General features: G+C 48.0%; 1 protein-coding gene across 4 annotated transcripts; it reads right to left on the bottom strand.

The window, feature by feature from the left end:
* Positions 1-253: 253 nt before the first annotated feature.
* On the bottom strand, positions 254-13,508 carry FDPS (farnesyl diphosphate synthase). 4 transcript variants are annotated; one of them, XM_049880703.1, is made up of 11 exons: positions 13,428-13,477; positions 12,430-12,645; positions 12,190-12,352; positions 9,719-9,859; positions 3,101-3,181; positions 2,819-2,941; positions 2,230-2,318; positions 2,065-2,137; positions 1,225-1,302; positions 992-1,126; positions 254-511 (listed from the first exon to the last, which is right to left on the bottom strand). In XM_049880703.1, the coding sequence occupies exons 2-11, from the start codon at positions 12,606-12,608 to the stop codon at positions 311-313; spliced, it is 1,263 nt and encodes a 420-aa protein (XP_049736660.1). In that variant the 5' UTR covers positions 12,609-12,645; positions 13,428-13,477; the 3' UTR covers positions 254-310. The 4 variants fall into 4 exon arrangements, with proteins under 4 accessions (XP_049736660.1, XP_049736661.1, XP_049736662.1 ...); XM_049880704.1 differs by lacking the exon at positions 12,430-12,645 and having other exon boundaries at positions 13,428-13,508; XM_049880705.1 differs by lacking the exon at positions 12,430-12,645 and having other exon boundaries at positions 12,190-12,331; positions 13,428-13,465.
* Positions 13,509-16,049: the final 2,541 nt, after the last annotated feature.

Genomic DNA, 16,049 nt, shown 5'->3' with positions numbered 1-16,049 from the left:
GGGGGCGGGGCGCCAGGACAACCCACCAGCGCTGCGCAGCCGCGCCCCTTCACGCAGGGGCGGGCCCGCCCCCAAGCGCTTGACGTCTCGCCTGCGTCATTCTGGTAGACCCAGCTAGCTACTTTTGGTGTATCCTTAGGCTCCACCCTGCTTTTGATCCCTAGGGGGCCTGGTGCCAAAGCCCATGCAGCTCCCCCAAGCCCCACCACTGTGCGCAGAGCCTGCGGATGGCATAAGCACGAACAGAACCACGTAAAGTTAACCAATAATTTATTGAAAGCCTCCCCTCCCTGCCCTCGCAGTCTCCAGGTCACTTTTCCCGCTTGTAGATCTTGTGTGCTAGCCCCAGGAAGATAGCTGGGGGCAGGGGAGCAGCATACTGCTCGATGAGGCCCACAAGTTTGCTGAAACTGTCTTCCTCGTACTGCTTGAACGCAGCAGGCAGCTGCAGCTCCTCGTACAGTGCCTTCACCCGGGCCACCTTCTCAGGCTCCTTCTGCCCATAATTCTCCTGGAAGGAGTCAGAGACAGGAAGATGGACTTTGCCTTCCCCCGGCACCCCCCGGACTTCTCCATACCCGCCCCGCCCCCCCGCCCCCCCATATTCCAGAACATCTCCAAGGCCATTCACTCCACTCCAAGTCCAAGTGTCTCTGGGTGTCTGAGTTCCTGAACCTCCCCCTCTTCCTCCCAGATGTTCAAATACTGGCTTGGACCTCAGCTTCCTCTACCGCTGGGTTTGTTGACCTCAGCACTATTGACACGGAGCCAGGGAACTCTTTGTTGTAGGAGTTATCTGTGCATGGCAGGACCTTCAGCAGCATCACTGGCAGCTCCACACTAGATAGATGCCAGTAGCACATAGTCTCCTCACCACCCCCGAGGTGTGACATGGCCAATGTCCCATGAGGGACAAAATCACCCCCAGTTCAGAACCACTGCTCAATCTCCTTTCTCATCAGCTGAGGACCCAAGACCCTCTCCCAGGCACCTGCAGGATCTGGCGCTGTTCGGGAGAGGCCCGCTGCAGACACTGAACCACCAGCCAGCTGCATTTGTTGTCCTGGATGTCAGTGCCAACCTTGCCCGTCACAGTGGGGTCACCAAAGAGGTCAAGGTAATCATCCTAGGCAGGAGGGCAGAAAAAGGGGGACGAAGAGGCTCCCAGGCTGGGAAGGAGGAAAGCTGATGGCTGTCCTCTCCCAGTGCCTCATGCCCTCCTACCTGAATCTGAAAGAACTCTCCCATCTGCAGCAGGATCTTCTTGGCATTGGCATGCTCCTTCTCCCCATCAATGCCTGCCTAAAGGGAAAAGGGGACTGAGAAGCCAAACCCCTAGAAGGGCCTTCACCGTCCTGGCTGCTTCCTCCATGGCGTCTTGCTCTAGTGCAGACCCAAAACCTTCTCTCCTCTCCTCTCAGATATTCCTGGCCTACCTGATCTAGGAAGTCTGACCACTGGTCCAACTTCCACTTATTTTTGACTAGGCCTTCCTGGGAATCAGGGTAGGGATGCCCCTGCCCACTCTAAGAATCCATTCTGGAGGCCCTCAGACCATCTTCTCTTCTCTCAGGTATCTCAGTCCCCCGAGTCACTTTGTTCTGTCCTCCCAATATTTTTGCCACCTCCAACTGTTTCCCAGATGAAAAGGAAACTTGGGGAAGCAAGGCCAGAGTAGGCAGTTAATCTATTGACTGCCTTCAGTCTTCTTCCTCTCAGTCTCAGTTACCTCCTCCCTGCTCCTGCCCTTACTATGATGCAAGATGCACTGTTCTACGATGGGCTGAACATACCCCTCACCTGGATGAATCTTTACAACAACCTATGAAGTAGGGATTTCATCCCTGTATCACAGTAGAGGAAGCGGACTCATAGAGGTTAAGTGACTTGCTTAAGGTCACACTGCCATTCAGTGAGGGCACCTGATTGTCCTACGTTGTCTACCCTTCCCAGCCTCCTTCCTCGCTTTGCTTTCCTTCCCCTTCTAGAAAACTCCAGGTCCTGTGCCCTCCTGCCCAGAAGCCCACAACAGCAGGCAGCAAGGGGTGGGGAAGACTCACTCACCATATACATTGCAGCAGCTACAGGAAGGTAAAAGGAGTAGAAACCTGACTTGTACTTGACAATGGATTTGTACCTGAGTCAGGGGAGAAGACAAACTCTTCAGAAGGGCAGTGCCCACCCTGGACCCTCCTTCACTGTCCAGGCACGATTCCCACTGTCTCTCACCTCTTTTCAGTGAATCTGCCAAGATCCACGTTGCCCTGGGGGGCAGTGATGAGGTCCAGGGTTTGTCCAATCTCAGTGTGATAGGAAGTCTAAGGAGAAAGATCACCTATGAGCTGGGCCATCTCCAGTTACTGAGAACCCTGCCATCCTGGACCCCACATCTCATACCAGCTGACAACTGGGCAGAGTCAGAAAAGCAGCAGGTAGAAGAGAAAGCCCCTGCCAGGGCTAAAAAACCCTCAAGGCCCACATTCATAGACACACACATATTAGGCAATTCAAATCCACCAGAAACTCCTTGGAAACCCTATGGGGCAGCTCTACTCTGTCCTATAGGGTTGCTATGAGTCAGAATTGACCCCCAACGGCAATGCGTTTTCTTTTTTTCTTCCAGTCACACAGGGACAGAGAAGCCCTCTTTCCCACCTCACCAGTACCCTTCCCAACTCCCTTCCTTGCTTTGCTTTTTTTCCTCTTCCAAGAAACTCCAGGTATCTCCTGTGCCCTGAAATCAGCTCAATGAAAATATCCCACAGAGGCCAAGGCTACTGTGGGCCGCCCCTGGGATTGAGCCTGGTCTGCAGCACACCTCCAGGAAGAGTTCGATCAGGTTCAGATAATAGGGCTGCTCCCGGCAGTAGAGCTTCAACAGGCGGTAGATACACGCTTCTATCAGCAGAGCATCATTGATGGCATCCAAACCTATACCTGGCTGTCGGGGCCAGAGAAAAATGAGCAATCAGTCTCTGACCTAGACTCACACCAAGAACCATCACCCCACATACATCAATCAGGCTGTACGGAACCACCTCCCTGTAGCCTCCTCCCGCTTCCCTGTAGGAAGAAGTCAGCTACCTCCTGCCCCCTTTACCTTCTGATACCAGCAGAGCTGTCCCCGTCGGGTGAGGGATGAATCCATTATGTCATCTAATACCAGGAAGAAACTTTGGAGCTAGGAAGAGAAGGAGGAGTGGGATAAGAGCCCCAGGTTCCTTGCTACTGTTTCTACCAGAGGCAGAGTTGCTTTTGATAGCCATGTTTGGCTGCTAATTGAAAGGCTGGCAGTTCAAACCCACCCAGCAGCTTTGTAGAAGACAGACCTGGCTATCTGCTTCCATAAATGTTACCCTACGAGACAATACTCTCCTATCGCACAGGGTCACTATGAGTCAGAATCCACTCCACGGCAAACAACAACAGGAACTGGGGGAAAATGTGTGAGTGGGGAGAGCGAGCCCATCTGTTCTGTGCTGTGGGACCTTCAGAAAGTTACATGACATCTCTGGCTCCAACTCCCCACCTATAACATGGGACCAAAGAGTACGAGACAAACACAGGCCTCCGCACCTGTAGACAGCCAGCCCTGGACAATCCCTAGTGCCAGGGAGATTATGGAACCCCTTCCCACACGGTGCTCTTCTCTTGCCAAAAGCTTCAGTGGTGCTTCCAGTGAGATTTCTGCACGCAGCGAGATGTTACGTGACTTCTTACACAAACGAAGGCTGTTGCTGCTTCGTCCCCAGGCACCCGGCTTAAACGCTCCAGCGACCCGGAACACAGCCCCACCTGAGCCAGCCCACTTGGCGGTGCAGCTCTAGCGGGAGAGAACCGGTAACTTCCACCCACGGGTCTCAGCTCTGCGCTCCTGAACGTCGGCAAGGGCCTGACTCTCCGGGGCGCCGGCCTATCTGAAGGGAGCTGAACATGTCTGTTTTCCCACTTGACTGTGAACACCTTAGAGGCCAGGACAGCATTTTCTCCCTTGGCATTCCCAGGGCCTAGCACAGCACTAGCCCCAGAGTGGGGGGTTCAAAAAACATTTGTTGAGTGAATAATTGAAAGAATGAAAACTCTCATGTCCCCCATGACACTTCTGGCAGTCAGACAACACATCCTGTTTCCTTAAGCAGCTTTTCAAGACACAGTTTTCAAATCCTCCCCCTGTGTTGGTCCCTGTGTGTCCTCTTGTGGGTCTGTGCTGCTCAGAGAAAGCACCAGCACTGCCCATTGGCTCAGGTGTGGGCAGGGTGGAAAGAGACAGAGCAACCACTGCTCTTGTTCCAGGCGTGGTCCTTGGGGAAGGAGGCGTTCATCCACACCTGATCTCTGACCTGCGGTAAGCCACCCATCCCACCACCTCTCCCAGGGTGACATCAAGGGCAATTTAGTTTCAACCGCTACCATTCAACTAAGATTGTCTCCAAGAGGCATTCATTCAGGAGTCTCCCTCAACCTCCTCTGCCCCCCAGCAGTGACTCTTAATACCAAGTGCAACATCATGTCATGATCATCAACATCATGAGAAACGGAGAAAGGACTGAAGTTGTCAAGGATTTCATTTTACTTGGATCTACGATCAACGCCCACGGAAGAAGCAGTCAAGAAATCAAATGACATATTGCACTGGGCAAATCTACAAAAGACCTCTTTAAGGTGTAAAAAGCAAAGATGTCACTTTAAAGACTAAGGTGCGCCTGACCCAAGCCATAGTATTTTCAATGGCCTCATATGCATGCGAAAGCTGGATAATGAATAAGGAAGACTGATGAATTGATGCCTTTGAATTATGGTGTTGGCAAAGAATATTAAATATACCATGGACTGCCAGAAGAACAAACAAATCTGTCTTGGAAGAAGTATTCCCAGAATGCTCATTAGAAGCATGGATGCTGAGACTTTGTCACACATACTTTGGACATGGTATCAGGAAAGACCAGTCCCTGGAGAAGGACGTCATGTTTGGTAAAGTACAGGGTCAGGGAAAAAGAGGAAGACCCTTAACGAGATAGACACAGTAGCCGCAACAGTGGGCTCAAACACAGCACGTCCTGAGGCTGGCGCGGGAGCGCGCAGTGCTTCCTTTTGTTGTGCACAGGGTTGCTATGAGTCGGAACTGACTCAACAGCACCTAACAACAACAACAGAGAACTTTAAAAAAATACAATGCCAGAGTCCCACCTCAGGGACTCTAGGAGTGATACCTCAGCATCAGGGAGTGCTTTTTGTTTTGTTTTGTTTCGTTTTTTTAATCCACGTATGTGCTACAGTGGGAAGCTGTTGTTAGGGTCCATCGAGTCAACTCCAACGCACAGCGACCTTATGTATAACAACACAAAACACAGCCCGGTCCTGTGCCATCCTCACAGTCGTTGCCATATTTGAGCCCAGTGTTGAAGCCACTGTGTCACTCCATCTCATTAAGGGTCTCCCTCTTTATCGCTGACCCTCTCCTTTACCAAGCATGATGGCCTTCTTCCCCTGGGAAGTAGTGGCAAATACATCACATTACCATGTATCATCATCAGCCCAAAATTTTTAACCTAATTGTAATCATGAGCAAATCATCAGACAAACCCAAATTAGATTTCGAGCCATTTCACCAAACAACTGGCCTGGACTTTAAAAAAAAGAAGTCTATTACAGTGAAGGGACTATTCTAGATTAAAGACTGGTGAAAAACTACCAAATGCAATGCGTTATCCTTGATTGGATCCTGGATGTTAGAAAATAGCTATAAAGGACATTTTGGGGAGCATTACGAACATTTGAATACGGACTATAAATTAGATAATATTACTGTATCCATTTTAAATATCCTGAGGTGATAATGCTACTGTGGCTATATAGCTAAATGTCCTTGTTTTTAGGAGGTAGATGCTGAAATGGGAAAGCAAGAGATGGAATAAGATGGAGAAGAAGTAGAGAGAAGATGGAAGCAGAAACTGTAACAAAAACTACTCAAGCAGAAAGAATGGTGAGGGAGTAGTAACAGCTCAAACAGACTCCTGGGGAGGCGTCAGAAAGAAAGCACAGTCCAGCCTACCTTGCTTTGTGATTATGTCACCATTAAGCCTCCCGATGGCATTATACTTGTGCACTTGTGTTTAAAAAACAAAAGGACACTTCCAGGTGAATCTAGCAAGCAGCGGGGGTTAGGAACCCCTGATTCTACTGGGTGGTGCTACAGGCCCCCCCAGTCCTCTGTGCTCTTGGCTCCCGTAGCTCTCTACTCCTTGGCTCTGTCGTGGTCCTTCTCTTCTCCCCTCTTCGCCCTTGAAGGGAAATTCCTATCTACAGCCCCATCTCACTTCAAAATCTAAACTGGAATTTCCAGTGCCTACAGGAAGGACAGGTAGCTCCACCTGTGCTGGCCATGCCATGAACACGTGTGGCCAACTCCCTGGAGCTGGCTGCTCCTCTCCTCACTGCCCTCCCAGTCACTCAGGCCAGGGGCCTCAGCATCATCCATTCTGCTCCCTCAGCCTACTTTTTTTTTTTAATCATTCAGAATGATTTAATTTGTAACCATTACGTATACATTCATAAGCATGCACATAATGTATTTTATGTACATGGATTAGATAGCTCTTTAAGGACAACATTAAGTCCCTTCTACCAGAGTAAAGCTGGAAAAAAACAGAGATCAATACAGGAGACTAAATGTATGCATGGATACACAAAAAGGATATAGGTTTTCATATTCAAGAAACCTTTTCTTGCCCTCTCCTATCTCTGGCCACCCCCTTCCTTGGTGATCACGACACCTAGGAAAGGCAGAAAACGTTAATCAAGGACCATGAGTCAAGGCGCTGGCTCCCAGGCTGCCAGAGGAGGGAAGAAAACACTCAGGATCCAGGCATTGGTGAGAGCCCAGCCAGAAGCCCGCAGCACCATCCTCCACCCAGAGCAGAGGTGCCCTGGTCACTGAAAGAGAGAGAAGTCTCTCCCGCTGCCGTCTTCTCTGAAGGGAATTCAATCCCCTTGCCTCACAAGAACATCAGCAAGGTCTGCTGTTCCTTCCAGCTTCAGATTCTTTTCACTGGCTAAATGTAGGAGACAGGCAAAGGCCAAAGGTACGGAGAAGTCCTGAGCCATGAGTCCAGCGACTCACCAAGTCCTGAACACGCTTCCCTTCTGGGCTCACTGCCACCCACCTCAGGGCCTGCCATGCCTCCTGGAAACCAATCCCCATGCCACTAATGAAGCCAGGCTTTTGCACGCATATGAGGCAATTGAAAATATCATAACTTGGATCATGTGCACCTTAGTCCTTGAAGTGACATCTTTGATTTTAAACTCTTAAAAAAGGTCTTTTGCAGTAGATTTGCCCAATGCAATACATCGTTTGATTTTTTGACTGCTGCTTCCGTGGGCACTGATTGTGGATCCAAGTAAAATAAAATCCTTGACAACTTCAATATCTTCTCCGTTAATCAGGATGTTGCTTACTGGTCCAGTTGTGAGAATTTTTGTTGAGGTGTAATCCAAACTGAAGGCTGTAGTCTTTGATCTTCACCAGCAAGTGCTTTAAGTCCTCTTCACTTTCAGCAAGGAAGGTTGTGTTATCTGCGTATCGCAGGTTAATGAGTCTTCCCCCTCCAGTCCTGATGCCACACTCTTCTTCATGTAGTCCAGCTTCTCAGATTATTTGCTCAGCATACAGACTGAATAAGTATAGTGAAACCTTTCCTGATTTTAAACCATGCAGTATCTCCTTGTTCTGTTCAAATGACTACCTCTTGGTCTTTGTACAGGTTCCTCATGAGCACAATTAAGTGTTCTAGAATTCCCATTCTTCACAACGTTATCCATAATTTGTTATGATCCACACAGACAAATGCCTTTGCATAGCCCATAAAACACAGGTAATCAAGTATACAAGCTGCACAAAAACAAAGACGAGAAGGCAGGAAGGGACAGGAAAACTAGATGAATAGATCTGGGGAACCCAGGGTGGAAAGGGAAAGGGGGAGATTGCTGATACAATGCAGAATTGCAACTGATGATGTCACGAAAAAATTTGTGGATAAATTTTTGAATGAAAAACTAATTTGCTCTGTAAACTTCCACCTAAAGCACAATAAATAAATAAATAAAACACAGGTAAACATCTTTCATGGTATTTTTTGCTTTCAGGCAAGATCCATCTAACATCAGCAATATCCCTTGTTCTACATCCTCTTCTGAATCTGGTTTGAATTTCTGGCAGCTCCCTGTCGATGTACTACTGCAACCATTTTTTTAATTACCTTCAGCAAAGTTTTATTTGTGTGTGGTATTAATGATATTGTTCAATGATTTCCGCGTTCTGTTGGATCACCTTTCTTTGGAATGAGCACAAATATGGATCTCTTTCAGTCAGTTGGCCAGATAGTTACCTTCCAAATTTCTTGACGTAGAAGAGTGAGTGCTTCCACTATTGCATCCATTTGTTGAAACATCTCAACTGATATTCCATCAATTCGCAGAGCCTTGTTTTTTGCCAATGCCTTCAGTGCAGCTTGGACTTCTTCCTTCAGTACCAACGGTTCTTGATCATGTTACCTCCAGAAATGGTTGAACACTGTTGACCAATTCTTTTTGGTACAGTGATTCTGTGTATTCCATCTTCTTTGGATGCTTTCTGTGTCGTTCAATATTCAATATTTTGCTCATAGAATCCTTCAATATTGCAACTCAAGGCTTGAATTTTTTCTTCAGTTCTTTCAGCATGAGAAATACAGAGTGTGTTCTTCCCTTTTGGTTTTCTAACTACAGGTCTTTGCACACGTCATTGTAATACTTTACTTTGTCTTCTTGAGCTACCCTTTGAAATCTTATGTTCAGCTCTTTTACTTCATCATTTCTTCCATTTGCTTTAGCTCCCCTAGGTTCAAGAGCAAGCTTCAGAGTCTCTTCTCACACCCACTTTGTTCTTTCTTTCTTTTGTCTTTTTAATGACCTTTTGCTTTTGTCATGTATAATGTCCTTGATGTCATCTACAACTCCTCTACTCTTTGGTCATTCGTGTTCAGTGCACTGAATCTATTCTTGAGATGGTCTCTAAATTCAGGTGGGATATACTCAAGGTCATACTTTGGCTCTCGTGGACTTGTTTTAATTTTCTTCAGCTTCAACTTGAACTTGCATATGACCCACTGATAATCTGTTCCGCAGTCAATCCCTGGCCTTGTTCTGACTGATGATATTGAGCTTTGTCATTGTCTCTTTCCATAGATGTAAGTCGATTTGATTCCTATCATTCCTATCACCAAAGCCCATATTTTCCAACTACCATTCCTTCTTCGTTTCCAACTTTTGCATTCCAATCACCAGTACGTATCAAATATCTTGATAACCACTGGTGATTCGAATGTGAAAGTTGTTAAATTTAAGAAACTTAATTTTAAAACATTTTCAAAAACTATCAGTGGGTGGTCAGTTTTCAATTTCTACTTGAGAATAATCTTCTGGAAAGATTGTACCACTTTTATGTCCTCTGCTCAGAGGAAAGAGTTGAGGCCTCTCTGCACAGTTCCAAGACCCTGATCCACAGCTCGTCTACAGTTCGAACATATACCTAATAGATAAAGAGGGGCCACACATTTGTTAACCCTTGGAGTACTTCACTCTAAGTTTGACTTTAGCACACTACAGTGGCACACAAACACAAATCAGAAAACAGTTTCAGGCCCATCCCTCACACTCCCACCCAGGACATTCCCCTTACCAGCTCCACACACCAGCCCACGGCCAGAGCCTGCTGCAGACTATCACCATCCTGCTTTCTTGGCTCCACCAACTCCTGGAACGCTGCCAGTACCGTCAAACCTCGGTTGTACTTGCCTCCAATGACATTGTACTCCAGGACCTGCGGAACAGAGGAAAAGGCACAGGGTGTCAAGGTCCACAAAGCAGCTCCTCTGAGATTTCTCCTTGCCATTTCCCACCCAACTTTATCCTTTCCAACCAAGCTATTCTCTTGGCTCCTTACTCCAAGTCCTGGAACCCAGTTGGAAGAGTTCCCTAGTACCCAGGTGTTTGCTCTCTGTACACTCTGTATTCCCCCGTAAATTTAAAGGCTCCGTAAAGACAGACAAGCAAACAAAAAAACCCCAAACCCCTTGCCATCTAGTCGACTACAACTCATGGCAACCCTATAGGACAGGGCAGAACTGCCCCATTGAGTTTCCAAGATTGTAATCTTTACAGAAGCTGATTGCCACATCTTTTTCCCATGGAGCGACTGGCAGGTTTGAACCACTGACTTTTCAGTTAGCAGCTGAGCACTTAACCACTGTTCCACCAGGGCATCTAAGGCTCCATAGCAGAGATTAAAACTGGTTCCCAAGCCCGGGGGAAACTCTGAACATGCTCTGGAAACAGCTGGTTTGTTCAGATCCCTCCTTCTGCCACCTCTCCCAGGCTTCCCCTTCAGAACTCATCCCTCCTTCCCCAACCACAGTTCAATACGTCTGTAAATCAAAAGCTTCCCTCACTGTATTAAAGGCAAGGCTCCGCCAAAGTTAGGCAAAGGACAGCCTGGGGCCTAGGGTAGGGGGCCCATCCCCCAACTCCTCCAACAGTGTCTCCTCCTGTTGTGGTCTCTCACTTTGCCTTCTGCTGCCATGCTCTCAACCAGACATAATTTATTGGGAAGATTCCTCTTTTAAATCCCCATCCCAGTGTAGACAAAGCCCTCTCTTTTCCTTGGTTTTTGCAGTAAAGTGAATTACTTATTATGGCCCTTCTAGCCACAGTCTTTGTAAATCCCACCAAATGACTGGTTGGGGCTATGCAAATGAGGTGCTTATGGCCCACCAAGGGGATTTGCTAACTTACTAATAATGTAAATATGGTGCATGGCACCCCTTGGGCGGGGGGGTGGGGGGGTGGGGGGGTGACCATGCAAATAAGGTATATGAAACCCTAACAAGGGGATTGGTCAGTTTTGCCATCTCGCTTGGCTTAAAAGGAGCCATCCCAGAGGCAAAAAGGGAGGATGTCAACACCACCAAGAAAGAAGGGCCAGGAGTGGAGCATATCCTTTGGACCCAGGGTCCCTACGCTGAGAACCTCCTAGATCCAGGAGACAGAGAGAGGTGCTATAACACAGAAAACAGCAAGAGACAGTGGCACAAGACAGTAGGAATCAGGAGACCAGCATGAGATGGCTGCATTGGGGTTTCCTGGCCCATGCAGCAAGAAAGTTGAGCACCTTCAGGCAACAGACTTACTGGCAGAGTGGTGCACCTCCGGGGACTTGTTGGCAGAGCTAAGAGAGCTTGGTAATACTTGGCAGAGCTGGGCAGAGACTGGGCCAAGGAGCTGAGAAGCCAAGAGGACAGAGAGAGGTGTGCCTGAGGGCACTGCTGAGAAGAGGCTGTCCTGATGGAAGAACTGTATCCTGAATTGTAACCTGTTACTTTCCTAATAAACGCTATAATTCTGAGTATTGTCTGTGAGTTCTGTGGGGCCACTGCAACAAATTACTGAACCCAGCGGCGAAGTAGAGAGTGCCATGGGAAGGACAATTGGTGTCAGAATTGGTAAAGATGACAGAGAGAGGATGCATGTCTGACCTCCGTCTCATAAGGATTCAACCTTGGGCTGTTGATTTTGATTCTCCTTCCCCCTTGTGAAGTTAGAGGCAGTCAGATGCCACCCCCACCATGCCACTTTTACAGCCTCCCTCAGACAGTATTTATAAAAAGAATTTTACTAGATACTCCGAGAGAATAAACAGAAGAGAATCAGGCAACCCAACTATCACAGCAATAGTGTGTGTCCTAGAGCATGGGTTTCTGGTGCTACAATAACTTTACTCAGGCCCCAAGGAGACAACAACCTCAGACTGCCTTCCACCCAGCTCCCCACCAGGGTAACACCTTATGATTTCTGGACACCTAATGCCTTTTCTCACCAAAGTCAAAGACTCACCACGCTCAAGGCCTCTACCCCCAAGGTCCTCCTCCCCCATGCAGATCAGTTTGGAAAGCAGGTTTTCTACCAGAGCCAAGGGGTAGGACTGATGGGCAAAATGAGTCTATCTGCACAGGCCCCACCACCTTCAACGCTCACCCAGAGTCACTCAGGTAAAAGTCTTCCACACCCGGCAAAAGTCCCCCACAAGCCACAGCAGAATCTCGCCCATATGCAGAATCACTAGAGACTCCCTCCTTTCAGTCACCAATCCCTCACCTCCTTGAGCCGGACAATAGCATCTCCCATCTCTGGGTGTCCCATCTCATTCTCCGTCAGCACCTTGAGAATCTGGGAGAAGTGCTGGATGAAATTCTGCTTTTCTCGGGCATAAGCATCTGATTTCTGGTCTCCATTCATTCTGAGGAAGGAGCAAAGTGCTCTGAGGAGAGGAAGGACAAGTCAGATACCTGATCGGCTGCTCCCCTCCCCAAAGCCCCTCACCTCCACCACACTCACCGACGCTCCTCTGTCCACGCTTGGCACCAGCGGCGGGCACTGTGCCAGGCCCCCAAGACTGGGCACCCATGCACCAGGGAGGGCTGCCGTAGGAGACCCAGCCACCTCACCCGGGGCACCCAGCAGGGGGCTGGCAGCAGGAAGACCCCCGCAGATCTCAGCCAGCGGGACGGAGGCATCGTGGGGGTGGCATGGGGAGGGGGCACCGAGCACTCCCTGCAGGGGCAAGGACCGATGGCAGATGCACAGTGGCAACACCCCAGGTCACCCCCACCCCAACCTTCTACTTCCTGGACCAGAATGCTCTGCCCTCTTGTGGGCTGAGCTTGGGACATTTACGTTAAGAAGGAAATGCAAGGAGCACAAAGTTTGGCTGGGGTGACTGAGACTCGCCAACAGATTGCTACTTAAAATAAGAGGACTAGCATTCAATGTCTTCAAGGCTGCGTACACAAGGCTGCGTGCACAAGGCTGGTGGAGGGGGTAAAGAACCCAGGACTAGGGCAGGGAGGACCCTTAAACCGCCTTTATTTCACAGAGGCCAAACTGAGGCTCTAGGAGATCGGAATATAACTGGGCAGCGGAAAAGCCAAATCTGGAGGTGGAGAGGAGTAAGCAGGCTGAGCAACGCTCCCAGAAGAGGAGGAGAGAAACTGGAGACTGCAACCACTCGGTGCTGCGGGCACGTGGCCTGGAGTGCTGAGGCCGCGCACATAACCTCGGAGCAACTTCGTTGAGAGAAACTTGAGCGGACAAGGACGGTTCGCAGCAGAGGAGTAAATCGGATCCCGGGCATACTAGAAGCACCAGAAACGCACACGGGCAGAGCTCGGGAGTTATCGCACGCCCAGAGGACCCGCCAGTTGGACCCACGACACCCTCAAAGCAGAGGAACCTCGGCGCAACTGGCTTAGCTTCTTGCGCCTCAGAGCATCTCTAGAGTGGGAAGGCCCAGTCTCGAACCCCTGCTTCAGTCCCAGCCCCACCATCTCTCTCACCTGTTCGCGAAATGCCTGTTCCTGTTCGATCTAGACTTGCGCGGGTACTCCTAAAAACCAAACCCGCCCCGCGCTCGGCTCTCTGGGTAGAGTAGTTCTCGACCTTCTTTTGTTACTGGCAGAAATACGCCGGTAGACTACAACTCCCGAAGTGCTGCGCGGGGGAAGAAGACAACGCGATGTAGCGTGAGCAGGCCGGACGAGGCGAGACGCGCTGATTGGCTGTCTCCCCTCGTATGAGCATGGGCCCTGTAAGGACAACCAATGGAAATGCTTCGTCTAGGAGGGACTGGACCCCGCCGGGGAGGAATGCAGTGGAGCTCGCTCAGTGAATCCCTGGGAGCGTGCACCGAGACTGGGAATTCCGAAGTCCTGCGTTTGCTTATCTCCCAGCTGTCAGCTTTATTTCTGCTTTACTTCTCATTATCTGCTCGTACTACTGGACAGCATGTTAATAAAAGCCTAGCTTTTGCCGCTTATTATTAGTTCTCTAACTTAGGAAAATCATTTCACTGCCCTGATCCTCCGTTAACTTCGTGTTGCTATGGAGTTACTCCAATTCCTGGCGACCTCATGTGTGTCAGAATAGAACTGTGCTCCGAAAGTTGATTTTTGTTTGTTTGTTTTTCTCTGTTGTTTGTAAATTTTATTGAGGAGAAGAAGAAAAGTTGTGATGTAATTCAGAGTAGAAAGCTAATAAAAATTTTTAGCCGCTGCTGATCAATCAGTGTTATTTTCCCAAACTGTTTCGCTCTGTCCCCGTTGCTTAGAAACTTCTACTCTCCTTCCCCAGAACTCTTGAGTGATATTGTTGTTGCTAGGTGCCTAGTTGATTTCGGCTCACAGCAACCGTATGTACAGAGTAGAACTGCCCCATAGGGTTTTCTTGACCGGTCTTTTTTTCTAATTTTATTGTGTTTTCGGTGAAAGTTTGCAATGCAAATTAGCTTTCCATTCAAAAAGTTACAAACAAATTGTTTTGTGACATTGGTTGCAATCCCCACATTGTGTCAGCACTTTCCCCTTTCGGTTTCCACCACTCCAAAAGTTTTCAATAGCTGATTTTTCAGAAGTTGATTTTTCAGTAGATAGCCAGGCCTTTCTTCCCAGGTGCCTCTGGGTGGATTCAACCCTCAAATCTTTTGGTTAGCAGCTGAACGCATTAACCTTTTGCACCACCCAGGGACTTACTTCCCTGGAACAGGCTGTCTTCATCTGTTAAATGAGAATAATAATTACCGTGAAATAAGGTAGGTAAAGTGCTTTAAGAGCTCAAGAAAAGATAGCTACAATGTTTTACAGATAAGACTCAGAGCAGAAACTAGAACCCTCACACCTGCACCCACAACCTGCCAGCCTGCCATCCCTTCTCCCCAATGGCTCTTTCTCCGTTACCCCTCCCATGTCTTCAGAGCCCCAGTAAATTTACACAACTGGAAAGATTCCTGGACCTCTGACCTATACCTTTGAGCTAAAAGGGTTTTCTCATTATAGAACAAAAACCATTTTGCACACTGTAGAGGAACTAGAGGGAGATCTCGGGAAGTGTCATTGCAGAGTAAATCACAGCCCAGGTGAGGGAGTGTGACATTGCTATCACTTGGCAGAGTTAGGTTTGCCAGGCCAGCCCACCTCCACATTGGGAGAGGTGTCCATAAGGGAAAAATAGAAAACTCAAAGGAAACTAGAGATCAGACTGTCAGAGCCTTTGGCGCTAGGAGTCACCTTAGGGAAAAGCATAAATCATCTGAAAAGAATGCTGGCTCCTGTTTCCCCATCCTATATTGTGAGGCCTCCCACCCTCAAATCATTTCATCCTTCCCCACTCAGCCCCATGAAGCTGGTCAGGCACAACTAGATCATTTTTTTACACTAATATATAATTCATATACCATATAATTTACTCACTAAAAGTGTACAGTTCATTCCCACTGAGATCAGGAACCAGACAAGGATGCCCTTTATCACTGCTCTTATTCAACATTGTGCTGGAGGTCCTAGCCAGAGCAATTAGGCTAGATAAAGAAATAAAGGGCATCCAGGCTGGCAAGGAAGAAGTAAAAGTATCCCTATTTGCAGATGACATGATCTTATGCACAGAAAACCCTAAGGAATCCTCAAGAAAACTACTGAAACCAATAGAAGAGTTCAGCAGAGTATCGGGATATAAGATAAACAAAAAAAAAATCAGTTGGATTCCTCTACACCAACAAAAAGAACATCAAAGAGGAAATCACCAAATCAATGCCATTTACAGTAGCCCCCAAGAAGATAAAAACACTTAAGAATAAATCTTACCAGAGATGTAAAAGACTTATACAAAGAAAACTACAGTACACTTCTACAAGAAAACAAAAGAGACTTACATAAGTGGAAAAACATACCTTGCTCATGGATAGAAAGACTTAACATTATAATGTCTATTCTACCAAAAGCAATCTATACATTTAATGCAATTCCAATCAAAATCCCAATGGCATTCTTTAATGAGATAGAGAAACAAATCATCAACTTCATATGGAAGGGAAAGAGGCCCCGGATAAATAAGGCATTACTGAAAAAGAAGAACAAAGTGGGAGGCCTTACTTTACCTGATTTTACAACCTATTATACCACCACCAG

The sequence above is a fragment of the Elephas maximus genome, chromosome 3 (assembly GCF_024166365.1).
Source record: "Elephas maximus indicus isolate mEleMax1 chromosome 3, mEleMax1 primary haplotype, whole genome shotgun sequence".
In the NCBI taxonomy this organism is placed as follows: Eukaryota; Metazoa; Chordata; class Mammalia; order Proboscidea; family Elephantidae; genus Elephas; species Elephas maximus.
Note: the sequence above shows the minus strand (reverse complement) of the source record. Positions and strands in the feature narration are given on the sequence as shown.

Bases quoted from the DNA above. Each gene is read 5' to 3' on its own strand.
- FDPS (XM_049880701.1), bottom strand. From the start codon at position 12,764: ATGTCCCAAGCTCAGCCCACAAGAGGGCAGAGCATTCTGGTCCAGGAA. The intron at 1,303-2,064 runs GTGAGTGAGTCT...TTTTCCCTTTAG, and splicing joins TAGCTGCTGCAATGTATATG to GCAGGCATTGATGGGGAGAA. The intron at 512-991 runs GTGCCTGGGAGA...GACTCCTTCCAG, and splicing joins AACAGCGCCAGATCCTGCAG to GAGAATTATGGGCAGAAGGA.